Raw genomic sequence first — 19,437 nt, forward strand, 5'->3', positions numbered from 1 at the left:
GACCAAACTCTCTGAGGAATGTTCCCAGCACCCTATTGAATCTCTGCCACCTAGGATTAAGGCAGTTCTGAAGGCAAAAGAAGAAGCCGGTACCAGCAAGGTGTACCTAATAAAGTGGTCGGTAAGTGTACATTGTCTATAGTAGACTTGCTGTACCTATACTTAAACTCAAGTATACTTAATAAACAAACTTCAAGCGATTGTTAAGGACCTGCAAAATTAGGCTTATAATAAAATATGTGATTGGAACATGCTGACATAAAACAAAGGCAAAAAAAAAACAACTTAATAATGCAAATGATCAAATCTACAAAAAAAACACACACACACACAAATAAGATTTAAGAAAATTGTGAATTAAAGTCCATATAAAGGCCTTAAAGATCATGAAACACGGATTGTTTGGAATGTAAATCAGAATCGTGCACTGGGAGGATGTCCTGATAGAGTTTCACTGAGCCACATATAGCACAACAGTGTGTGGCTTCTGTGTTGAATGAACGTCTCTCTGCATCAGAATAGAACATAATGACCTTCAGTTTGCGGCAGTCTGTGACTCGTGTTAGTGTTTGCGCCACAGAGGCTAGTCAGGTCGAACTTCCACTCAAACGTCACCGTGCGGCGTTTAAGTCCAAAAAGTGTCGGGACTTTCGAGAACGCATCTGCCCCGCTTTCTGCTGACGTTAACAGAATCCCGTCGAAAACCGACATCAAGAAAACCGGTAGAGCGCGTGGAACTGCCCCCGCATGACACCCACTTCCCACGGAGATGTGACTCCAGCGTGACCATTTGTGCTCCACAGGTTGGGGGTTTAACTGCTGGTGAGACGCTGGGTTTGACGTGACGTTCACCCCCCGCCCCCCCGAACCCCAGTCGATGGGAGGTCGACGTCACCCTTCCAGCGGAGGAGTGGATGGCTTCTGTAATAAAAATACATGAGGAGAATTGAGGAAAGTAGAAGATTGGAGGGAACGGAGCACCGCATGTCCCCTTCAGTGCCTGTGGGAGAACCGAGGACATGGACGCCCCTCTGAGACCAACTAGGATACATTTTTGCAGCGGTTAAAATAGTTTTTTTGCTCTATTTTCTTGAAGCGGACAGAGATAACAGTATCCCAGCATAGCGGGTTGGAGTGAAAGTCCGCCATATTCTGCCTTACCACGCCCGGGAGTCGAGCCACTGGAAAAATATAGAGACGGCTCAGTCAGTCAGTGTGTTTTTCTCGCCGCCCTCCTCCGCTAACTTGGGAGCGGGAGGTGTGTGTGTGTTTTTTTTGTCATTTTTTTTCGACTGAAAATCCATATTGGAGAGGAGGCCGGCGGACTACAACATTTCTCGAGATCTCGCGGCGGAGGTGTCTTAAAAGAATCTGTTGCTCATATCGAGACGGAAAAGGCAGATTGCTGCCGAGAGGAGGGAGGGAAACGGGGAAGGGGGGGCGGCGGTCTCTGCGTTCTCAAATATTGAATCCGTCTCCAGCCCAATTTTCCCCCCTTTTTTTCTGGACTTTTTACAGAGACTCCCTAACAGGGGCGCTAACAGTCGCAGGCCTTTATGAGGACGTTATTCGGCATTCACAGGCCCGTTGAGTCCCCCCCTGACGAATGTGAAATCTGGATGAGTCAGTAAGAGGGTGGGAGGTGGGGGGGAAGCGGAAAAGTGCGCGTTTCAAAGGGGGGCGAGTATGACCCTGGAATCCATAATGGCGTGCTGCCTCAGCGAGGAGGCCAAAGAAGCCCGGCGGATCAACGACGAGATCGAAAGGCAGCTCCGCCGGGATAAGAGGGACGCGCGCCGGGAGCTGAAACTGTTGCTGCTCGGTAAGGCAAAGGGGGTTGGGGGGGAGGAAATCCAGAATTCTTCCTCTAAAATACCTTTGTCGGGATGGGGGTGTTGGTCCTTCACCTGAGTGAAGTTTGGGACATAGATCAGGTGTTTTTTGGGAATCCACTGCACAGATTTGGGAACACACTCAGCAGCAGAGTCAGTGGTGGTGGGGGATGCCCGGCCAGAGAGGCCTCCATGCTTTCCACTATCACAACCACCTCATTTGAATAACTGGAGTTCGGATCAAACCCTCACCTCTTTCCACACGCCCTGCCCTCTGACTGACCTGACAGCAGGCCTGTGGGGCCAGGCTTTCAGGCAGGGCCCATCCTGCCGGAGTGCCACTGAGTGTGACAAATGTTAGTTAGACCAAAGTCTGCGCTTTATTGGGCGTAATCAAGATAGTTTTTGCAGCTCATTGCCAACCTCTGGCAATGATTATATCGCAGCTCCTTGGAAAAGCTCGCAGTCGCACTCTCACGAAGGAAACCTGCTTGTGTAAACATGCATCAGTCATTTACGGCCGCCACAAACGTATTGGACACCAGAAAAGCGTGGGGTTTTCTTTGTCTTTAGTCTTCACTGTTGTAACAACAGAAGAGCTTATATTTTCAGACTGTCTAGTTTACTGTCAGGAATGTCCTAGAGGGGAAACTGTTGCCCTGCAGACTGGAAAATGTGAAGATGGCAAGTCATCTACTTGCGTCTTAGGTTTAATTTGATTTCCACTACAAAAGCCCATTAGATGGTAGAACTGCTGTCCTGGAAAGTATTACCAGAAACCTATATCCTTGATCTGGTGATGCACTCTGAATTCAACAGAAAAACTGCTAAAGACGAGACAGAAAGATCTGAACGCTCAAATCCTCATATCCTAGTCTTCCTAGTGGATGTTTCCTTTGTTTGGATGTCTTGCTTATTATAGGAAATGAACAAAGTCACAAACTTGCTGCTACTTTTCAGAGGCAATGCTAAACCTGTAATTAGTTTGGTATTTGCTGGTATTTTTTTGAAAAAGTTTTTATATAAATGCATACTAAATACAAGATCAAAAAAGGGGTTTCGATTTGACAGATTTAGACGAAAAAGGAAAGTTTAACTTTATTTGCAGCAAAAAAAGTGCTTTGAATATTGAATGAGTAGATATTGAACCTTTCTTGCATAGATTTGATATCATAAGTCCTTCTACCAGGATTGTGAACCTCAATTGTATGTATGGTACAGAGACTGACTACTATATTCTGAATTCAGTGAAAATGTGCGATCGAGGTCTCTGGCACCTTCACAATAAAAGCTTAGCCCTGCTTGATTCCACCAACCCCATATCGGGGCATTGCCCTTTAACTCACTAATTGCTTTGTGCCCTATGGGACTTTGGTGTCAACCTTGATTTGACAACTTATCTTAACTTTGACTTCACTTAAGCCGCTTTATTTTCTTTCAAATGGAACCAACAAAAATCATTGAAATCTATATAAGGAAGTGTGTATTCGTATTTTTAATCTAACTTCAGAAATGTCTTGAAATGAACATGACATTCATCAAATCCAGATGAATAAAAGACTTTCACCTAAAGGTTCTGGACTTATCACCATTTTTAGCAGAGTGGACATACCTTTAGCCTAAACTTTACACACATGTCCAGTTGTAGGGTACTTCAGATGAATGTCCAATAGTTAAACAAACCTGACAAGAAGGACTAAAATGAGACTGATGACCTCATCTACACCTCGGCTTGTAGCAGGGTCATTATCACTATAAAGTGCCTTTGGTGTCCCCATGAGTATTACTCATTCATATACTAAATGGAGCAGAATAACTAAACTCTGACTTCTTATCATAAGACTTGTTCACAAATAAGTGAAATAATTTGGTTTTTAAATTGTGATTTCTTTAGTTTATGCAATTTTTTTTCTCTTTGGATGCATGCGATTTTTGTATGTCCCACATGCTGTTCTGTTAACTTTAGGGTGTGTAATAAATGGTTAAATTATGCTAAATTACAAAAAAATTGGTACACATTTCGTGTCACAGCACATTACTTGATAAAACAAGTAATTTTGATCAGGCAAATTTTATTTTCATAATGCTATTTACATTTTGCGCACGTCCCTGGCATTGCTGTCCACCCTGTCATTTTGGGATAACTGTCTCTTTAAAAAACCTGCAAATGTTTAGAGTGACACCACAACCAGCATTTTGTCTTTCTTCACTGGAGACTGAAACAGTGGCTAGTTGCATAGTAAATATTTACTCTTTTGTTTAGTAATTTTAATCATATTAGGTGTGTAGTCAGATGTCAAGCTTAACATGTCCACCCTGTCATGGTGAAATATCATTTAATATAAAAGCCTTTTCTAAATTTAAAATATATAAGATAAACAGTACACAGTCTACTTGCTAACTGAATCATGTTGCTAAGTGAAGATCCACAATGTGCTCAATAAATGCTAACATAAACCAAAAATGTCCACAATGTGGACATGGTTCATGACAGGAAAGACATTTTGATAGTTTATGGCAACAAACTAATAATGTTACATATTACAACAGCTCCTACTGACATTTTATAACTGAAATTTCCCCTTGTGGGATTAATAAAGCATAATTCAATTGAATTGAATAACAATAAATAACAGTTTGGCTGCTAACCGATACATTGAAGAAATTGCATATGAGATTTGTCTCCTGGCATATTGGCCACATTTCAGACACTTCCTTTTGCCGTCTCAGATCCTTTTGGGTAGTATCACAGTGAAAAGGGAGAAAACAACTACAGAGTATGAGTTCGCCACAGATTTCCAGGAGAGGCTACTCCATTTTTGGCACCATGTTTTCAACATTAAATGGCAGTGTGATGCCTATAGGAATCTCAGGAGCTGCTTGAAGCACAATGACTCCCTCTTGCATACAGATTTTAGAGAAAATTACTCGTGGAAGTACAGTGAAGAAATACAATCTGTGCATTTTGGAGGTTCACATAAGCAGGCCAGTCTGCACACTGGAGTTCTCTACATCCCTGGTGAACAAGCACCACATATCTTCTGCTTCATATCACCCTCCAGAAGACATGACCCTGTCGCCATCTGGGCCCACCTTGATTCAGTTCTGAAGATACTGAGAGAAAGTCACCCACTAGCTAGCATACTTCATTTTTTCAGCGATAGGCCTGCAACACAGCATCGACAAAAGGGAAATTTCTTCTACTTCTCAACAGAACCCTACAAGTATGGGTTCAAACAAATAACATGGAATTTCTTTGAGGCTAGTCATGGCCAGGGTGCACCAGATGGTGTGGATGGAGCTCTCAAGAGGTCAGCAGACCGGATTGTAGCCCATGGAGGAGACATTCCTGATGCCCAGAGCTTGTATGAAAAGCTGAAAAGCCTGGAGACATCTGTTGAGCTGCTCTATGTCCCAGAGAGTGATATTGAATCCAAGACTGAGGTACCTGCAATAGCTGCCATAAAAGACTGCTTGGAGATGTGTCTCAGTGATATTGTTCTTGTTGTTTTTTTCAAACCAATCATTCTCCCCTTAAAACAACATTTTTCTTCTAATTTTACAGTTGAATGTTTGACTTTCACTGTGCACATTGATTTTTAGAGTTTATCTCAATAATGCCACATTAATGGCTAATTTTTGGTGTATTGCGACATAAAGGAAGAGTGGATCAGAAATAGTCTGTTCACCCTGATACTTTCACCCTACATGGGAAAGGGACTTCTGGTAGTAATTTTCTTTCATTAATTGCAAAATGAGGTAATTTAACGACCTTTTAAAAATGTGTCCACCCTGTCATGCTACTGTCCACCCTGTCATTTTCCTATTCAATCCAAAAAAAAACAATTTATTGTCACAAGTTAGCAAAACTATTGGTGTGATTCCTTTATTAATACATATTGGTCAAGTGGTTTTGGTAAAATTTTTCACCAGATATCTTTGTTTTCTTAGATTTTATTTAGAAAAGAGTGCAATTCTTGCTGATTTTGTATAGTAACAACATTGTTTGCCCTAATTTCATCACTATCTAAATACTTTTCTTATTAGCTAATACACAGTTTTGACAAAGGGACTAAGTGGCTTTCTGAAAATATAAATTTTATATCCATGATCTCATTACAATGTATTTAATATACTTTGAAATTGTCCATGACGGGGTTGACAGTTTTTGCTGTTTGTGCGTGCATTGTCTCCTTGCATTTAATTTATAAAATGTGTGGGAGCTTGACCAACATGCATTTGTAACAGCACAGCATCCACCTAACACAATAAATGTGAAGTTAAATGGAAAATCCAATCTTTTTTGGTGGGATATTGGGAAGCCTCAAAGGCACCTCATGGTGATATTGACCCAGCAGAGGCTGGTGGCATTTCAGACGGACTGAAAACAGCTTGTATGTGCATGTGGAGGTGGGGCAAGCTGGAGCAAAAACCTGACCTACACTCAACTGCAGTGCTCGCAGCCCGCCAGCAGAAGTATAGGGGCTGAGTAAAGAACTATTACAGAGAGCTTGTTTTGGTGTGTGGCGTTTGGAGCTGCTTGTTTTGGCTTTGAGGCTCAAGTGCTCGTCAGTGGAGCACTTCATGGGCAATTGTGCTTCCTCCGGTTGAGTCATTGCTCCTTTTCTCTGCTCATGCCAGCCTTTTCAAAATAGCACTGTTACAGTTGGAAAGCAGGTTTACTAGACGTTGCAGCTGAATTCCAGGCTGGGTGGTAGTTTCATTTCTGTCAGTTACTTTTTTGGCGTGAGAGTTAGATCCATTGAATCAGAGGGGAGGGTTCACCTGTTGGTTTGTACACCCCGAGAGTTTCTGTCATTAATGAAAGAGATGTTGCTCTCTTCTGTCCAAATTCGCTCCCTACCCCCTAACTACTAACACTATATAGTACTCTGGATCTTTAACAGTAAATATAACATCACAGATTTAAAAAATGGTTGGAGTCGGTAGATGTTTTTCTTTTCTTTTAGTTTCATTCCCTGGAAACAGCTGACTTGGTACAGCTTTGTTTCCATGGACTGAATCATAAATGGTGTAACACCACCTACAGAGTCCAGCAGCTTTGTAGTGTGGAATCTTCAAGTTCTGAAATACTCACTGTAACAAGGAAAAAAGAACTACTACAGCATACTTAAGATTCTTTGAATCAAACTAGTCAGCAGTTTCTCTGAATTTTGCTCATATATGATGTGTTTTGAGAGCAACACACATAAGCAGATTTTTCTTTTCTTTTCTCAAACTCAGTATTAGTGCACATGTTTGACAATTGCAACATTCTAAAGTCCCACTCTGATTATTTGGTATCCATTTTTTAAGTGTTCCCAGTGTTTTTTTAATGAAGAATCTGCCGTTTTTAAGTAAAAAAAAACCTGTTGTTTTCTAGGACATATTTTCTGCAGAGCAGCAGGTGTTTAGTTGTATAAACCCCGCCCGCTGCCCTTTCCCGTAACAATTTTCCACGTCGAAGTAAGATTTTGTCAAGCAGCATGTCCTTATCTGCTCCTGATTCAGCGCGATTTGGGGAAAAAAATACTCAGATATGCAATTTTGAGCTAAATTTTCTGAATATATGTTTTCCATCCCCAGTAAAAAGTCACAAGAACACGTTAAAATAACCAAAACAGAATTTCTATTGGAGTGGGTCTTTAAAATCACAGGCTAATATTTAAAAAAATATATCATTGCTAATTTTCCTTCTCACAAAATTCCTGGAATGACTGCATTGGGTGAAAAGAGGAATTTCAATCTTTCTTTTGATACATCTATTCTATCATAGATAAGATTAAATGTACTGGAATAAAACATTTACTCTATTTCACTAACAGAATACATGTATTATGTGGCTAGAGGATTCCCACCAAAAGGTCATTAAGTGAGCAGTTCTTTTTCCTTTCTGTTTGCTTTCTCAGGAACTGGAGAAAGTGGGAAGAGTACATTCATTAAACAGATGAGGATCATCCATGGTGCTGGCTACTCCGATGAGGACAAAAGAGGTTTCACCAAACTGGTTTATCAGAACATCTTCACCTCCATGCAGGCCATGATCCGCGCCATGGAGACGCTGAAGATCCCATACAAATATGAGCACAACAAGGTAAGTCCAGCCATTAACCCACACCATAAGCCGCGGTTTCATGTGCAAAATATCTTGATCGGATCAATGGTCGGATTGGAATTCAACCGTGTACATGGGCCCAGAAAAACTTTTTCCGATTATAACAAACGTTCACATGGGTCACACTTTCGGTCGGAATAAATCATTCGCACACGTTTAAAATACCGGAAGAGGAAATGAGTCTCGCTGTAAACAAGCCGAGCTGCAACATACCGTACATAGGTATCTGGCAGCTCGGTAATATACGAGATGATCCTCTAAACGTGCTTTTATTAATGTTACGGTTATTATGAAGCGCCTGTTCGCTCATTATTTTATTTTTAATCCGTGTGGTCAGTGCTTTTTTTGTGGAAGAAGGGAGCCAGAAGAAGCCAGGACTAAGAGAGGCTAACACGGGATAACAACATTTAGCCTTGGATGAACATAAAATCCATGCGGGAAATGCTGCAATCTGCATCTTGGCCGCACATAAATATGTGGGAATAACATCAGCCTTTATTTTGTCAGGACACGACTGGAAACACAAATCCACGTGATTATTTGAACGGTTTCTAAGGACTGCGCGGCATTTCTGATTTGAAAAGCTCACACACCGCCCCAAAGCAGCTGTGTGAGCTGGCGGTCCGAGCTCTGCCCGGAAACACCCTTTTACCGGGAGACCCGTTTCTCCTGAGTTCTGTAGCTCGTTCACCTAGAGCTGCGGGACGGATCGCAGTCCGAAGTCTCCCACACAGCACACATGTAACAAAGCATCCTCCCCTCCCTTCCCCTCAAACACAAAGCTATAAGTCTGGCCGCTCTGCTCAGAGACACAGTTCGCTCCGTCCACTTGACTAATCAAGTGCAGGAGCGGACTACTTCTTTTCTATTTTTTTTGTTAAAGTCACTTCCCTCAGTTTATTCTGGACATTATTTTTTCATCGCAGGTGAGTAATTAGTCGGGAAATAAAATAAATAAAGTAATAAAGTAAAATAACAAATAATAATTATATAATAACGACGACTGCCAATTTCGGGGACATTACCCAACCCTACTTTCTATAAAACTGCAATAGCATGCTTGGACATTCTGTCTATCTTATTTGAAACAGCCATCCATAATCATTTCCTGTCATTTTATTCTTGTACATCCTGTGCGCGCCGTTGCTCCATGCATGGTTTATGCCCTAAGCCAGTTCCTAGTTGGAGAATTTAGCCTGTTCTGCATAAAAACATGGCAGTTCCATTACAAATGATCACCAACTAGATTCAAGTCTAAAATCCTGCCATAGAAAAATATGTAAAAGCTGCAACAGGTCGACATGTTTAGGAATGATCAGTATTTTAGAGCATATGGTGAGATTTAAAGGGAAATCTTAACTTCTTTGACTCAACAATTATGTGCTGAGTCATGAAGAACAAAGGACATAAGTGATGTGAGGCTGAAAAAGCCTCAAAGACAAAGCATCCGTGCTTTTGACTAGTTACATGGAGCAGAATTCTTGGAAGAAGAGCATGAAAACATTTGTGTGCAGTTTTTTGTCTGCAAAAAAAATCAAACAGTATGCACAGTAAAGTTTTAATAAAGTCCTGTAATGGTCAACCAACTTTTCTGCACAAAGTTTACTGCGCAAGAGAGGTAAAATGTATTTTTTCTGTATGTATTTTTTCTTAATGAAATTGTAAGACTCACAGCTCTACAAAGATGACTTTAGATCTTTTTGCTCAATAGGTTTTTAAATATTTCTGTTGTCTAGCTTTAGTTAATGTGGATTTTAGGTAGCTATAGTGTTCTCAGCAGTAGCTATTCAGACCTGCTTACTTTTACCCATCTTTTTTTTTAATCAATGATTTCTTTTTGTTTCTTTTTCATTTGCTCAAACTACTTTTGCCCGCTCGTCTCTATTCTAGAATTAGTCATTTTCTTGGAAAACCATTTTCTTCTGATCTTACTCGACCAGCAGCCCTTACATTTTATTTTCTTCCTCCATTTTGGATGCTCGGTTTGAAAGAATGAAAGGATAGAAGAAGGTGGTGGGGGGCGTTGCTCACTGAGTTGTACTCAGCCGATATAAAGACAGTCTCTTTGTCTGTGTCAGCATCATCTTTGGCAGTAATCACATCATCAGATCCTGTCTTTTCCAAAAACAAGAAAAACAGGGATTGGATCGTGCCCGGCAAAGTACTTCTAGAGCTTCTGTCAATCAAAAGGAGCGCCCCACCTCCTTGAGCACAGCTTTGATCTCAACATTAAATGATCATAAAACCTCACAGTAAAATGGGGTTAAATATGAAATTTAACCGCAGAAAAAATATTAAACCACACTGTAAAAGTATTTTCTTAATGCAAAATTAGGTTACCGTATTTTCCGGACTATAAGTCGCACCGGAGTATAAGTCGCACCAGCCCAAAAATGCATTATAAAGAAGAAAAAAACACAGATTAGTCGCACTGGACTATAAGTCGCATTTTAACTTTGACAACCTTATATGACACAATCATAGCAGACTGTTTATCTAATAATTTCACAGTAATTTTTTCTCAAACTTATTTATTTATTCCTTTCATGAAGCATCATTGGCCAACTCTGTTTTCATCCTGTTTTTGTAGAAACAGTTGTCATTTTTATTGCATTTCTGAATCTATGAAATCATTGGAAAATAGAATATTATGTTCTTAGCCTTCAAGATCTTACTGTAAAAAAAAGTTTGCTGATTGTCTGAGTCACTTAACATACTCTTAACACTTAACATACCTCATACATCAAATTGACCCAGGAACATCATCTCTGTTCCTCACAAATGAACATAACAGGAGGGTTAACAATGTATTTATTTCAATTTATTTCTAATATAAGTCGCTGCGGAGTATAAGTCGCACCCCTTGCCAAACTATGAAAAAAAGGGCGACTTATAGTCCGGAAAATACGGTAATTGACATTGTAGAACACCAGTTTGACTTGGTTGTGTAACAAGCCACCTAGTGATCAAATTGCGAACTACCGCTGCTCCAGTTACTTTTAAGTTCCCTGTTCTGTCTCAAACAGGAAGTGCAAATGTTGCCCCTCAATTCTAATCAGCAGCTCCTCATCACCACATGTGATGGACTAATGTTACATTTGGTTTACAAGTTAAAGATCGCATAAATAATTGTGACGTTTAGAATAAAAGAACGTAACTTTAACAAAGACGGGTGTTGAAATGAAACATGCTGATTACGGTTCCGCTCTGAGAATCTCACCTCTGTTCTGCATGCTATACCACCCGTCTCCAAATCTTTCTGTTCAGCATTCAGAGTACACAAAGCTTTCATTGTTTGTGCTCTGCTGGAAAAATATTCATTGAAGATATTCTACGAATAACTTCTATAGTTTATCTGGCTTATTGAAGTGTATTAACAGCTGATTCAGGTGTACATTTCTCATCGAAACTATTTTTCTGTTTCAATTTCTCGTTGAACATACGGTACAGGAGCACAGTCTTGCTGAAACAGATGATTTCCACTTTGATCGGATGAAACACAAAAGCCTTTCTCTTCAGTATGAAACTGTTTTTGGAATTCAAACCAGTCGATTTGCTCCTAAAACCTTGGGGACACCTTATTGAGATCCAGGGCAGCAAAACCTTCTTCAGGGTCCCAGTATTCCCAGTGGGATCATGGGTTCAGTAATTAGATCTGCCTGTGGGCACAAAGAAAGTAAAATAAGCAAATATGGGTGGAAAATAAAACAGTAAAAAATTAGGTCTGTCGACCTTTCACAGTTTAAAAAAAACTGTTGGTGTCATGTTTTTGGCTTCGACTTTGTTTTTCACCAGGCTAATGCCAACATTGTGAAAGAAGTGGACGTGGAAGTGGTCACCGTGTTCCAAAACCCTTACGTAGATGCAATCAAGAGCCTATGGAACGACCCGGGCATCCAGGAGTCCTACGACCGAAGGAGGGAGTACCAACTCTCAGACTCCACCAAGTAGTACGTAGAATTGAAAACACTATAGAAACAAAGCAAAAGAAAACAATGTAATCAGTCTGCTCCTCTTTAAACAGCTATCTGAACGCACTGGACCGGATCGCCGAGTCATCCTATCTACCCACCCAGCAAGACGTGCTGCGGGTTCGAGTTCCTACCACAGGCATTATTGAATATCCTTTTGATCTTCAGAGTGTCATATTCAGGTGAGTCCTTTGCTACGGCGCTGGGTTTACAAATGTTGAATACCGCATGAATCGAAGGTCGTCATGGTTGTTCCTGTGTGGCTGACAGGATGGTAGATGTGGGAGGTCAGAGGTCAGAGAGGAGGAAGTGGATCCACTGCTTCGAGAACGTCACCTCCATCATGTTCCTGGTTGCTCTCAGCGAGTACGACCAGGTTTTGGTGGAATCCGACAACGAGGTGATTTGTCTCATTCCAACTAAAAATCTCCGGAAACTGAAACTAGTTATGATATTATGGGATGTTGGAACAGCTTTTTGCTCGCTCTGAGCTTAAGGTGACTCTGCTCTGAGGATGTGGCGCTTGGCTAGTTGTAAACAATCCTCAAGGACATGAGGCACCTCGCTCGGAAAACATCTGGAAACGATGATCCAGCTGTTGCGACTGCCGCCTGGGGCGGCTTCTCTTCTTTCAGAAGAATTAGACGTGTGTGTCAGTTTGTTCGAAAGTGTAATGGTAAACAGGTGTGCCTTCACGAGTGCAGCGTCTGATTTGTTCCTCTGCTTTGTTTTGTTATTTCTAACCAAGAAGCCCGACCAAGAGAACATCAGTACTGTGAAGCGACGCTGAAATGATAAGACCCAGATGCTCGTTTTATTAGCTGTTGAAAAAAACCTGTTAGTGCAGAGAGATGAAAGCCCATCCCCTCTCACCCTTCAAAGTCTCCCTCTGGTGTGGTGACTGTTGGTTAAAGTCTGCTCTTAATGAAGACGAAGGAGCGTGCTTTGATTAAGCATCTGTCTGTCTCTTCCTCTCACATTCACTCTCTTTTCATGTAGAATCGGATGGAGGAGAGCAAAGCTCTGTTTAGGACAATAATCACCTACCCCTGGTTCCAAAACTCCTCCGTCATTCTGTTCCTCAACAAGAAGGACCTGCTGGAGGAGAAGATCATGTACTCGCATCTGGTGGACTACTTCCCAGAGTATGATGGTGAGTACTTTCCTCGTGCTTCCAGAGGAAGAAGGAGCATTTGTACCTTCCCTTACAACCTAAGGGACTCCAGGTTTGCATCGATTTGATCTCTTTTTCAGCTTTAATCAGCACATTCATCTTAGCAGATTAGTCAGCAAATATTCTGACACAAAGAAAGGAAATTCCAGATCAAAATATAACAGCTGCAAAATCAGCAAAGAAAAAGGCCTTAATTTTAAGTAGGGGGTAGTATTTTTTTGAACCATCTACTGTTCTTATTGAATTTCTTGTGAGTATTTGTTCGTGCTATTCATTCTCAAAGCGGAAATTTTCATCAAACTTGCATTCCCTCTGAACCTATCTGCTCTAGCGCCCCTAGCGGCCGTTAGGAAAAAATGAGTAAATTAGCCGCATCCAGAAACTATGTCCAATAAAACCACAGTGTAATTGTGGCTTAAAAACAGCGTCATCGTCATTAAAGGACCACTGGGAACACTTTACAATAGATCAAAAAATGATCAGAGTGTATATGTATATGCTGTAACTGTTGATGCCACAAATAATGTTTAAAAAATTGATTTTTTTCCTTTACTTTGGTAAAAGCCCTGTACTAAATAGTTTTGTTGGACTTTGGGGTAAATTATTTGCTATTCTGTGGCAGAGGAAGCAGATTTTCCAAGTTTAAAAAGAGTTTAACCCTTGTGCTATCCTAGGCACTTTAACATTGGGAGTTGGGTCATCTAGACCCACTAGACAGTGCGCTGAACCTTTTTTCTTCAATAATTTGTGATCTTCACTGGTGTCCATGGATTACATGACATCTTTCCACCTTTATCCACCTTTGTCATGGTAGGGAGAACACGTCAATGGAAGGGTGGGGTCATCTAAGATAGCACAAGGGTTAATAGCAATGAAAACAGAAGAATGAATGAAATGAAGATAGAGTCACTATTTTTGATTCTGAATGCGTGATTAACCGGCCACGATATTGTAAATTTTGTGCCTAAATGTGGCGGATCTAGCTCGTAGTGACGTCCCCTTTTCCTGTCCAGGTCCACAGAGGGACGCCCAAGCAGCTCGCGAGTTCATCCTGAAGATGTTCGTGGACCTGAATCCCAGCGACACTGTCATCTACTCCCACTTCACCTGCGCCACAGACACCGAAAACATCCGTTTTGTCTTTGCCGCCGTCAAAGACACCATCCTGCAGCTGAACCTGAAGGAGTACAACCTGGTGTAAAAGAAAAACAGCGTATAACACACCCTGACTGACAGACTGTGACAGGAAGACACCATCAAATACTCTAGATGAAAACCTTACGCTTGAGTTTTACTAATTTATTTGCCATTAGACTTCTTGGTCCCTAAGGGGGGAGCAGCATTGAGTTTTCTTTTGCTATTTGAGAAGTTGATGGGAAATGAAGGGGGGGGGGGGGGTATCTGCAGGAATCGGGGAAAGGGGGGGGGGGTCTGAAATCAAAGCTCAAATCCTTCCTGCTTTTTTAAAAAAAATGCTCCTACAGGAAGTGATGGGGTAGATATCTTACTTACAGCTTTTTTAATTTATCAGATGGGACGGCAAGTATCTGATTTAAAGTAGACAAAAACTGTGATTTTAAATTATTTCTGGTTCCTTTGATATGGATTGATTTAAGTGATTATTCTGGTTGTTGTTGTAATTACTGCTAAGATGCATTCACTTCAGCGGTCGTAGCACGGGTTTTGATGTGTTTTGGTTTTTTAAATCCAGTTTGAGCATCAAGTGTTGCCGTTCACGCCTGACAGGATCCACAGGAGGCGACTCCATCATTGTGCCACGATAACACTTGTTACCAAGTGTATGTTTACCGCCAACGCCAAACACTCCACTGATGAACAAGAAGTATTGCAAAGGACGGATGTATTCAACCAAGTCAGTAAGATTTGCCCCGCCCCCTCCCTCACACACTAACTGACCCAGACTGACTGAAGCTGCACTACAGGCCGGTCTGACCCAGGCACTTCTGCAGCACGCCGAACTGCTCGAACTGTCCAATCGTAAGGCTGCATGCAGGGACGCTGCCCCTCCCCCTTGGCCTGCAGAGCATTGACAGCCGTGTCTCTGTGCTCGTCCAAAGCCCGGCTCTCCTGACTGTCGAAGTGTTACAGCAGAAGACTTGGCCCATTGCCGTGTTAGAAGGGCCGGGTGTTGATGTTCAGTTTGTACCAAAGTAAGTCTCTTTACCCACAGCTCCAAATTACTTCAACTATTTTTTTTTTGTACCAATCTCTAGAAAATAAGCCTGTAATTGACATGAATTGAGGCATAGTGCAATTATGAATGCTAAAATCATTGTATATACATCTCTTTCTCTCTCTCTCTTTCTCTCTTTCTCTCTCTCTCTCTATATATATATATATGGCAGCATCTTTGTTGACTTTGTAACCATGACCTTTTTTTGGCAGATTGAATGTGCTGTAATGAAAATATGTATCTTTGTAATTGATATGTTTGTCTAATGATTAATCGGTTAATTTTATTATTTACATGTTTGTTTTGGGGTTTTTATAAGGGGAGAATTCTGAGTTGTTTTTTTCTAAAGAAGGAAACCTTATTGAGCTGGACAAATGCATTAAGATGATTTTTTTTTTAGTATCAGATTGTCAGATCAGGTCGCGGTATGGCAGCGTCTTCATGAGGTGTTTTGGGTTGAAATGGACTTTTTATTCAGCAAAAACAGCAGATTAAGTTCATTTACAGGGCTACTGGTCAGAGTTCAGTCCAGTTTTCAGAACAGAGCGCAGGTCATGTGACTAGGATAAAATCACTCCTTAATCCTTTATTTTGCATCTAACGTATCTGCAGTGTTGTTGAACTCCCAGCATTCCTCCCTGTGCTGCAGCTACAAGGACATTTGCAGAGAGTCATTCGGACTTTCAGAGGTGCTTTTCTCTCCTCCACCTTGATTGCCACGTTTCCTGTCGATGGCACAGTGTTCATTTATTTATGGAATGACAGGAGAAAACACAACAGTTCATGTGTACATAATGCCTTATTGAAAAGCTGTGCCTCTGTAGTCCCATGTTCTGAGAAAAGAAGCCAGAACTTCTCCTCTCCTAAGGTTTTCGGCTTAGCTGTAGTGGGAAAGCCCTGGGAGCTGCTTTGACGTATAGCACATGTAGCTAATGCAACATCAGTGCAGTTCACTGTAAACACATGAGCAGATTCAAACCAGAACTCTGGCATTTTATTGATTTTTGTTCTGTACAGCTTTCACATCCGATTCATGTCTTAAATTCCTTACCGCAGTGCATTGAACTGCCTGAAGGGGCTTCTCTGTTGCAGTGTGTGGAGGCCCACCAGCCTTCAGTTGGAGGTCTTGCTGTTGTCTGAGCAGGTGAAGCGACAGAACCTTAAAGAGACACACATTGGTGAAAGGTGCTCAGCGAACGGCGGGGCCTGGCAAAACGCTCTTCTTCAGGTTGGCAGGCGGGGAGGTGGTTTGGAGTTTGCACTCACACCCGTGTTGATCAGGACGCTGTGTCCTTGCTGTTGTAAGGTGGCCATTTGCACTGTTCTTTTCATAAAGGAAAAAAAAACACCTAAAAGTCTGGATTCACACAGAGCAGAGTTTACCCAGCGGTTCACGAAGAAGAACCTGTCCATGTTTTTTTTTCCTGTTTAATAAAGATTGAAAGTGTTTTTAAAAACATTTACGCTGACAGAATTCTGATAAAACAGAAGTTAATTGACAAAAATGTGAAGCATGATTGAGGTTTGTGCTGAAAACGAAGCACAAAGGACTCTGGGAGCGGCCTGCTGGCGTCCACCTCAAGCCGTGTTGAAGCTGGCTTCTTCCCCTCATTCCGGTAGCGGCTCCAGCTCATGTGCGAAGGGCGACACATGGCTGCCATCAAATCCCCCTGCAGCCTGCTGCCAGCCTCACATCCTGAGCTCCTCGGAAGAAGAAGGTCTTTTCTGCACACTGGGGTTTCTTTGCACCCACGTCCTGAAGATGCACAGTCAATTAGTCGTTCTGAAACAGTGTTTATGATGATCTGCAGACTGTAAAATGTTTCCTTGTTTCCATAAACTCGCACCCCTTTAACATGTTTCTAAATGAAGCGACATGTTTGTTTTGACCTCTTTGTTGGCTCCTTTTCTGTTGGATTTTGGCTGTGGGGGTGAAAACCACGTGTGCGCCTCCATATTCTCTCTACGTGAAGAACATCACGAGTACAGCCTAACTGTCAACTAACAAGGTTTGACTGAAACAAAGGCAGTTCTCTATTCTCTTCATTTGACATTTTGAGCTTTTTAGTGCAAAAATCAAACCCAACAGATGTCAGATCATCATTTTAAATTTTGATTTTACCAGCAAAATCACATCTGGAATAAAAATCCCCTTTTATTAAAAAAAAAATCCAGCTGTTTTACTTTGAAAAGGTTGCACGGTGGTGCAGTGGTTAGCACTTTCAGCTCACAGGTTCAAATCCTGTCTGTGTGGAGTTTGCATGTTCTCGTGTTTCTTGGTTTTCTCCTCCCACAGTCTAAAAGCTTTATAGCTTCACTCAAAAGCTTTAAGTTGTTCCTTAGAGGTGAATGTGAGTGCTTGTCTGTCTCTGTGAGGGACTGCAGGGTCCAGGGTGCACCCCGGCTTTACCCAACAGGAGCTGGGTAGACTCCGGCTACACCGTGAAACCGAGGGAGGTGAAGCAGGTAGAGGATGGATGGGTAATGTGCAAAGGGGACATGGCCGACTACTTCACACACGTGCAGCATTTATCTCTATCACACTTTAAACATCAGTGGTTTTATCAACGTTCATTTGATTTCTAAAACACTCAAGGATATTTTCCAAGGATATTATAAATGACACCTATAGGCCAACCTTGAAATCTCCCTCCGATCATCTTTTGTTCTATTGTAAAACTTTTTCCAGTGTTTTTACTTTTAATGATGATTATGCCGTTTTTAAACCACACACACACACAAAAAATTCATTTTCTAGGACACAGTTTCTGCAGAGCAGCAGGAGTTGATCAGAAATTCACCTCTGACTTGTGGGCAGTACTATTAGTGCAGATTAACCCTTGTGCTATCTTAGATGACCCCACCCTTACATTGACGTGTTCCCCCTACCATGACAAAGGTGGATAAAGGTGGAAAGATTTCATGTAATCCATGGACACCAGTGAAGATCACAAATCATTGAAGAAAAAGGTTCAGAGCACTGTCTAGTGGGTCTAGATGACCCAACTCCCAACGGTAAAGTGCCTAGGATAGCACAAGGGGTTAAGCCCGCCCCCACTTCCCATCATAGACTTGTTTACACACTAGCGTACAGCCCCTCTCAACTTTAGCAGTGCAGCAAAAATGGCGAGCAACATTGGAGCTATCAGGCCGTACAGTTTAGATCCAGACACCAGCCCTGACGAGGAAAACAAAGATGTACACGGATCTAATCGTCTACAAGCAGATGCGTCAGGAACGGAGCGGACTAACTGTTGTAGATCCTGCTTCCCACCTGCAAGCTTTTTCCACCAACATTCTTTCACCTTTTCCTGATTCTCAATGATTTGAATAAAGAAATACAGTTTTAATCTGAAATTTTTCTACATGTCTTCTGCCACATGTTAAAAAGACTAAAAACACAGTTTTCATCAGAGTGCATCTTACATTCAAACGTGGACTCAATATTTTATCGGACTGGGTCTTTAAGAACCTTTATAATTATTAGTAGTAGTAGTATAGTTAAAGTTTGGTCTGCTCTGGGCTGGACTTTAAACTGATCACGCCTCACCAGTTTCAAAATCCAGAGAAGAAAATATCTATGAATGCAACAGACTGAAGAGTGGGTGTAGGGGACTGAAGTGTTTTTGTTAAAGACAAACTGACAAAAAATAACCCCATAAGTCATGAGAAAACCTAAACGGAGGTATTTCCACAAGATCAGACCTAAAACAACCGAAAGCATGAGTTCATCTAAGGTCAATTAAAGTAATAAAACCAAGAAATCTAAACTTAAAGCACAGATCCTTGCAGATATTTGGTTTAAACCTGAACATATCAACCTTCCCTAAAGTATCATCATTTAAATCTATTAGTATATAACCAGTGAACTCAACTTAAAGTTTATGGCACCACTACATGCAGAAAGTGAGAGGTTACGGCATATTGGTCAACCTATTTTTATTACATTAAATCTAACAATTTTCTAACTTCCATTTAGGATTCCTTTTTTTCTTTTTAGAAAGCTCTTGAAACAAGAAAACAGGGTTGGGGGTCTTTATTAAATAGTAAAAAGAAAAAAGTTTGGAGTTGCTCAAAACCTACATTAGACAAATATCTGAATATTATTGTAATTTCTGCTCTTAAAATGCATTTTAAAAGATGCTTTACTA

At 41.3% G+C, this 19,437-nt stretch overlaps 1 protein-coding gene across 1 annotated transcript; it reads left to right on the forward strand.

Annotated features, from left to right (window-relative positions):
• Positions 1-729: 729 nt before the first annotated feature.
• LOC101168718 (guanine nucleotide-binding protein G(q) subunit alpha) lies at positions 730-14,476 on the forward strand. Its single transcript, XM_023958408.1, has 7 exons — positions 730-1,822; positions 7,742-7,926; positions 11,743-11,897; positions 11,972-12,100; positions 12,189-12,318; positions 12,918-13,071; positions 14,106-14,476. The coding sequence occupies exons 1-7, from the start codon at positions 1,687-1,689 to the stop codon at positions 14,291-14,293; spliced, it is 1,077 nt and encodes a 358-aa protein (XP_023814176.1). The 5' UTR covers positions 730-1,686; the 3' UTR covers positions 14,294-14,476.
• The last annotated feature ends 4,961 nt before the right edge of the window (positions 14,477-19,437 follow it).

The sequence above is a fragment of the Oryzias latipes genome, chromosome 9 (assembly GCF_002234675.1).
Source record: "Oryzias latipes chromosome 9, ASM223467v1".
Classification (NCBI taxonomy): domain Eukaryota; kingdom Metazoa; phylum Chordata; class Actinopteri; order Beloniformes; family Adrianichthyidae; genus Oryzias; species Oryzias latipes.

What these genes read in the sequence shown, in the direction of transcription:
- LOC101168718 (XM_023958408.1), top strand. Translation starts at nt 1,687, where the DNA reads ATGACCCTGGAATCCATAATGGCGTGCTGCCTCAGCGAGGAGGCCAAA. An exon ending in GCTGAAACTGTTGCTGCTCG is followed by an intron (nt 1,823 to 7,741) that starts GTAAGGCAAAGG and finishes TTGCTTTCTCAG; the next exon opens with GAACTGGAGAAAGTGGGAAG. An exon ending in ACAAATATGAGCACAACAAG is followed by an intron (nt 7,927 to 11,742) that starts GTAAGTCCAGCC and finishes GTTTTTCACCAG; the next exon opens with GCTAATGCCAACATTGTGAA.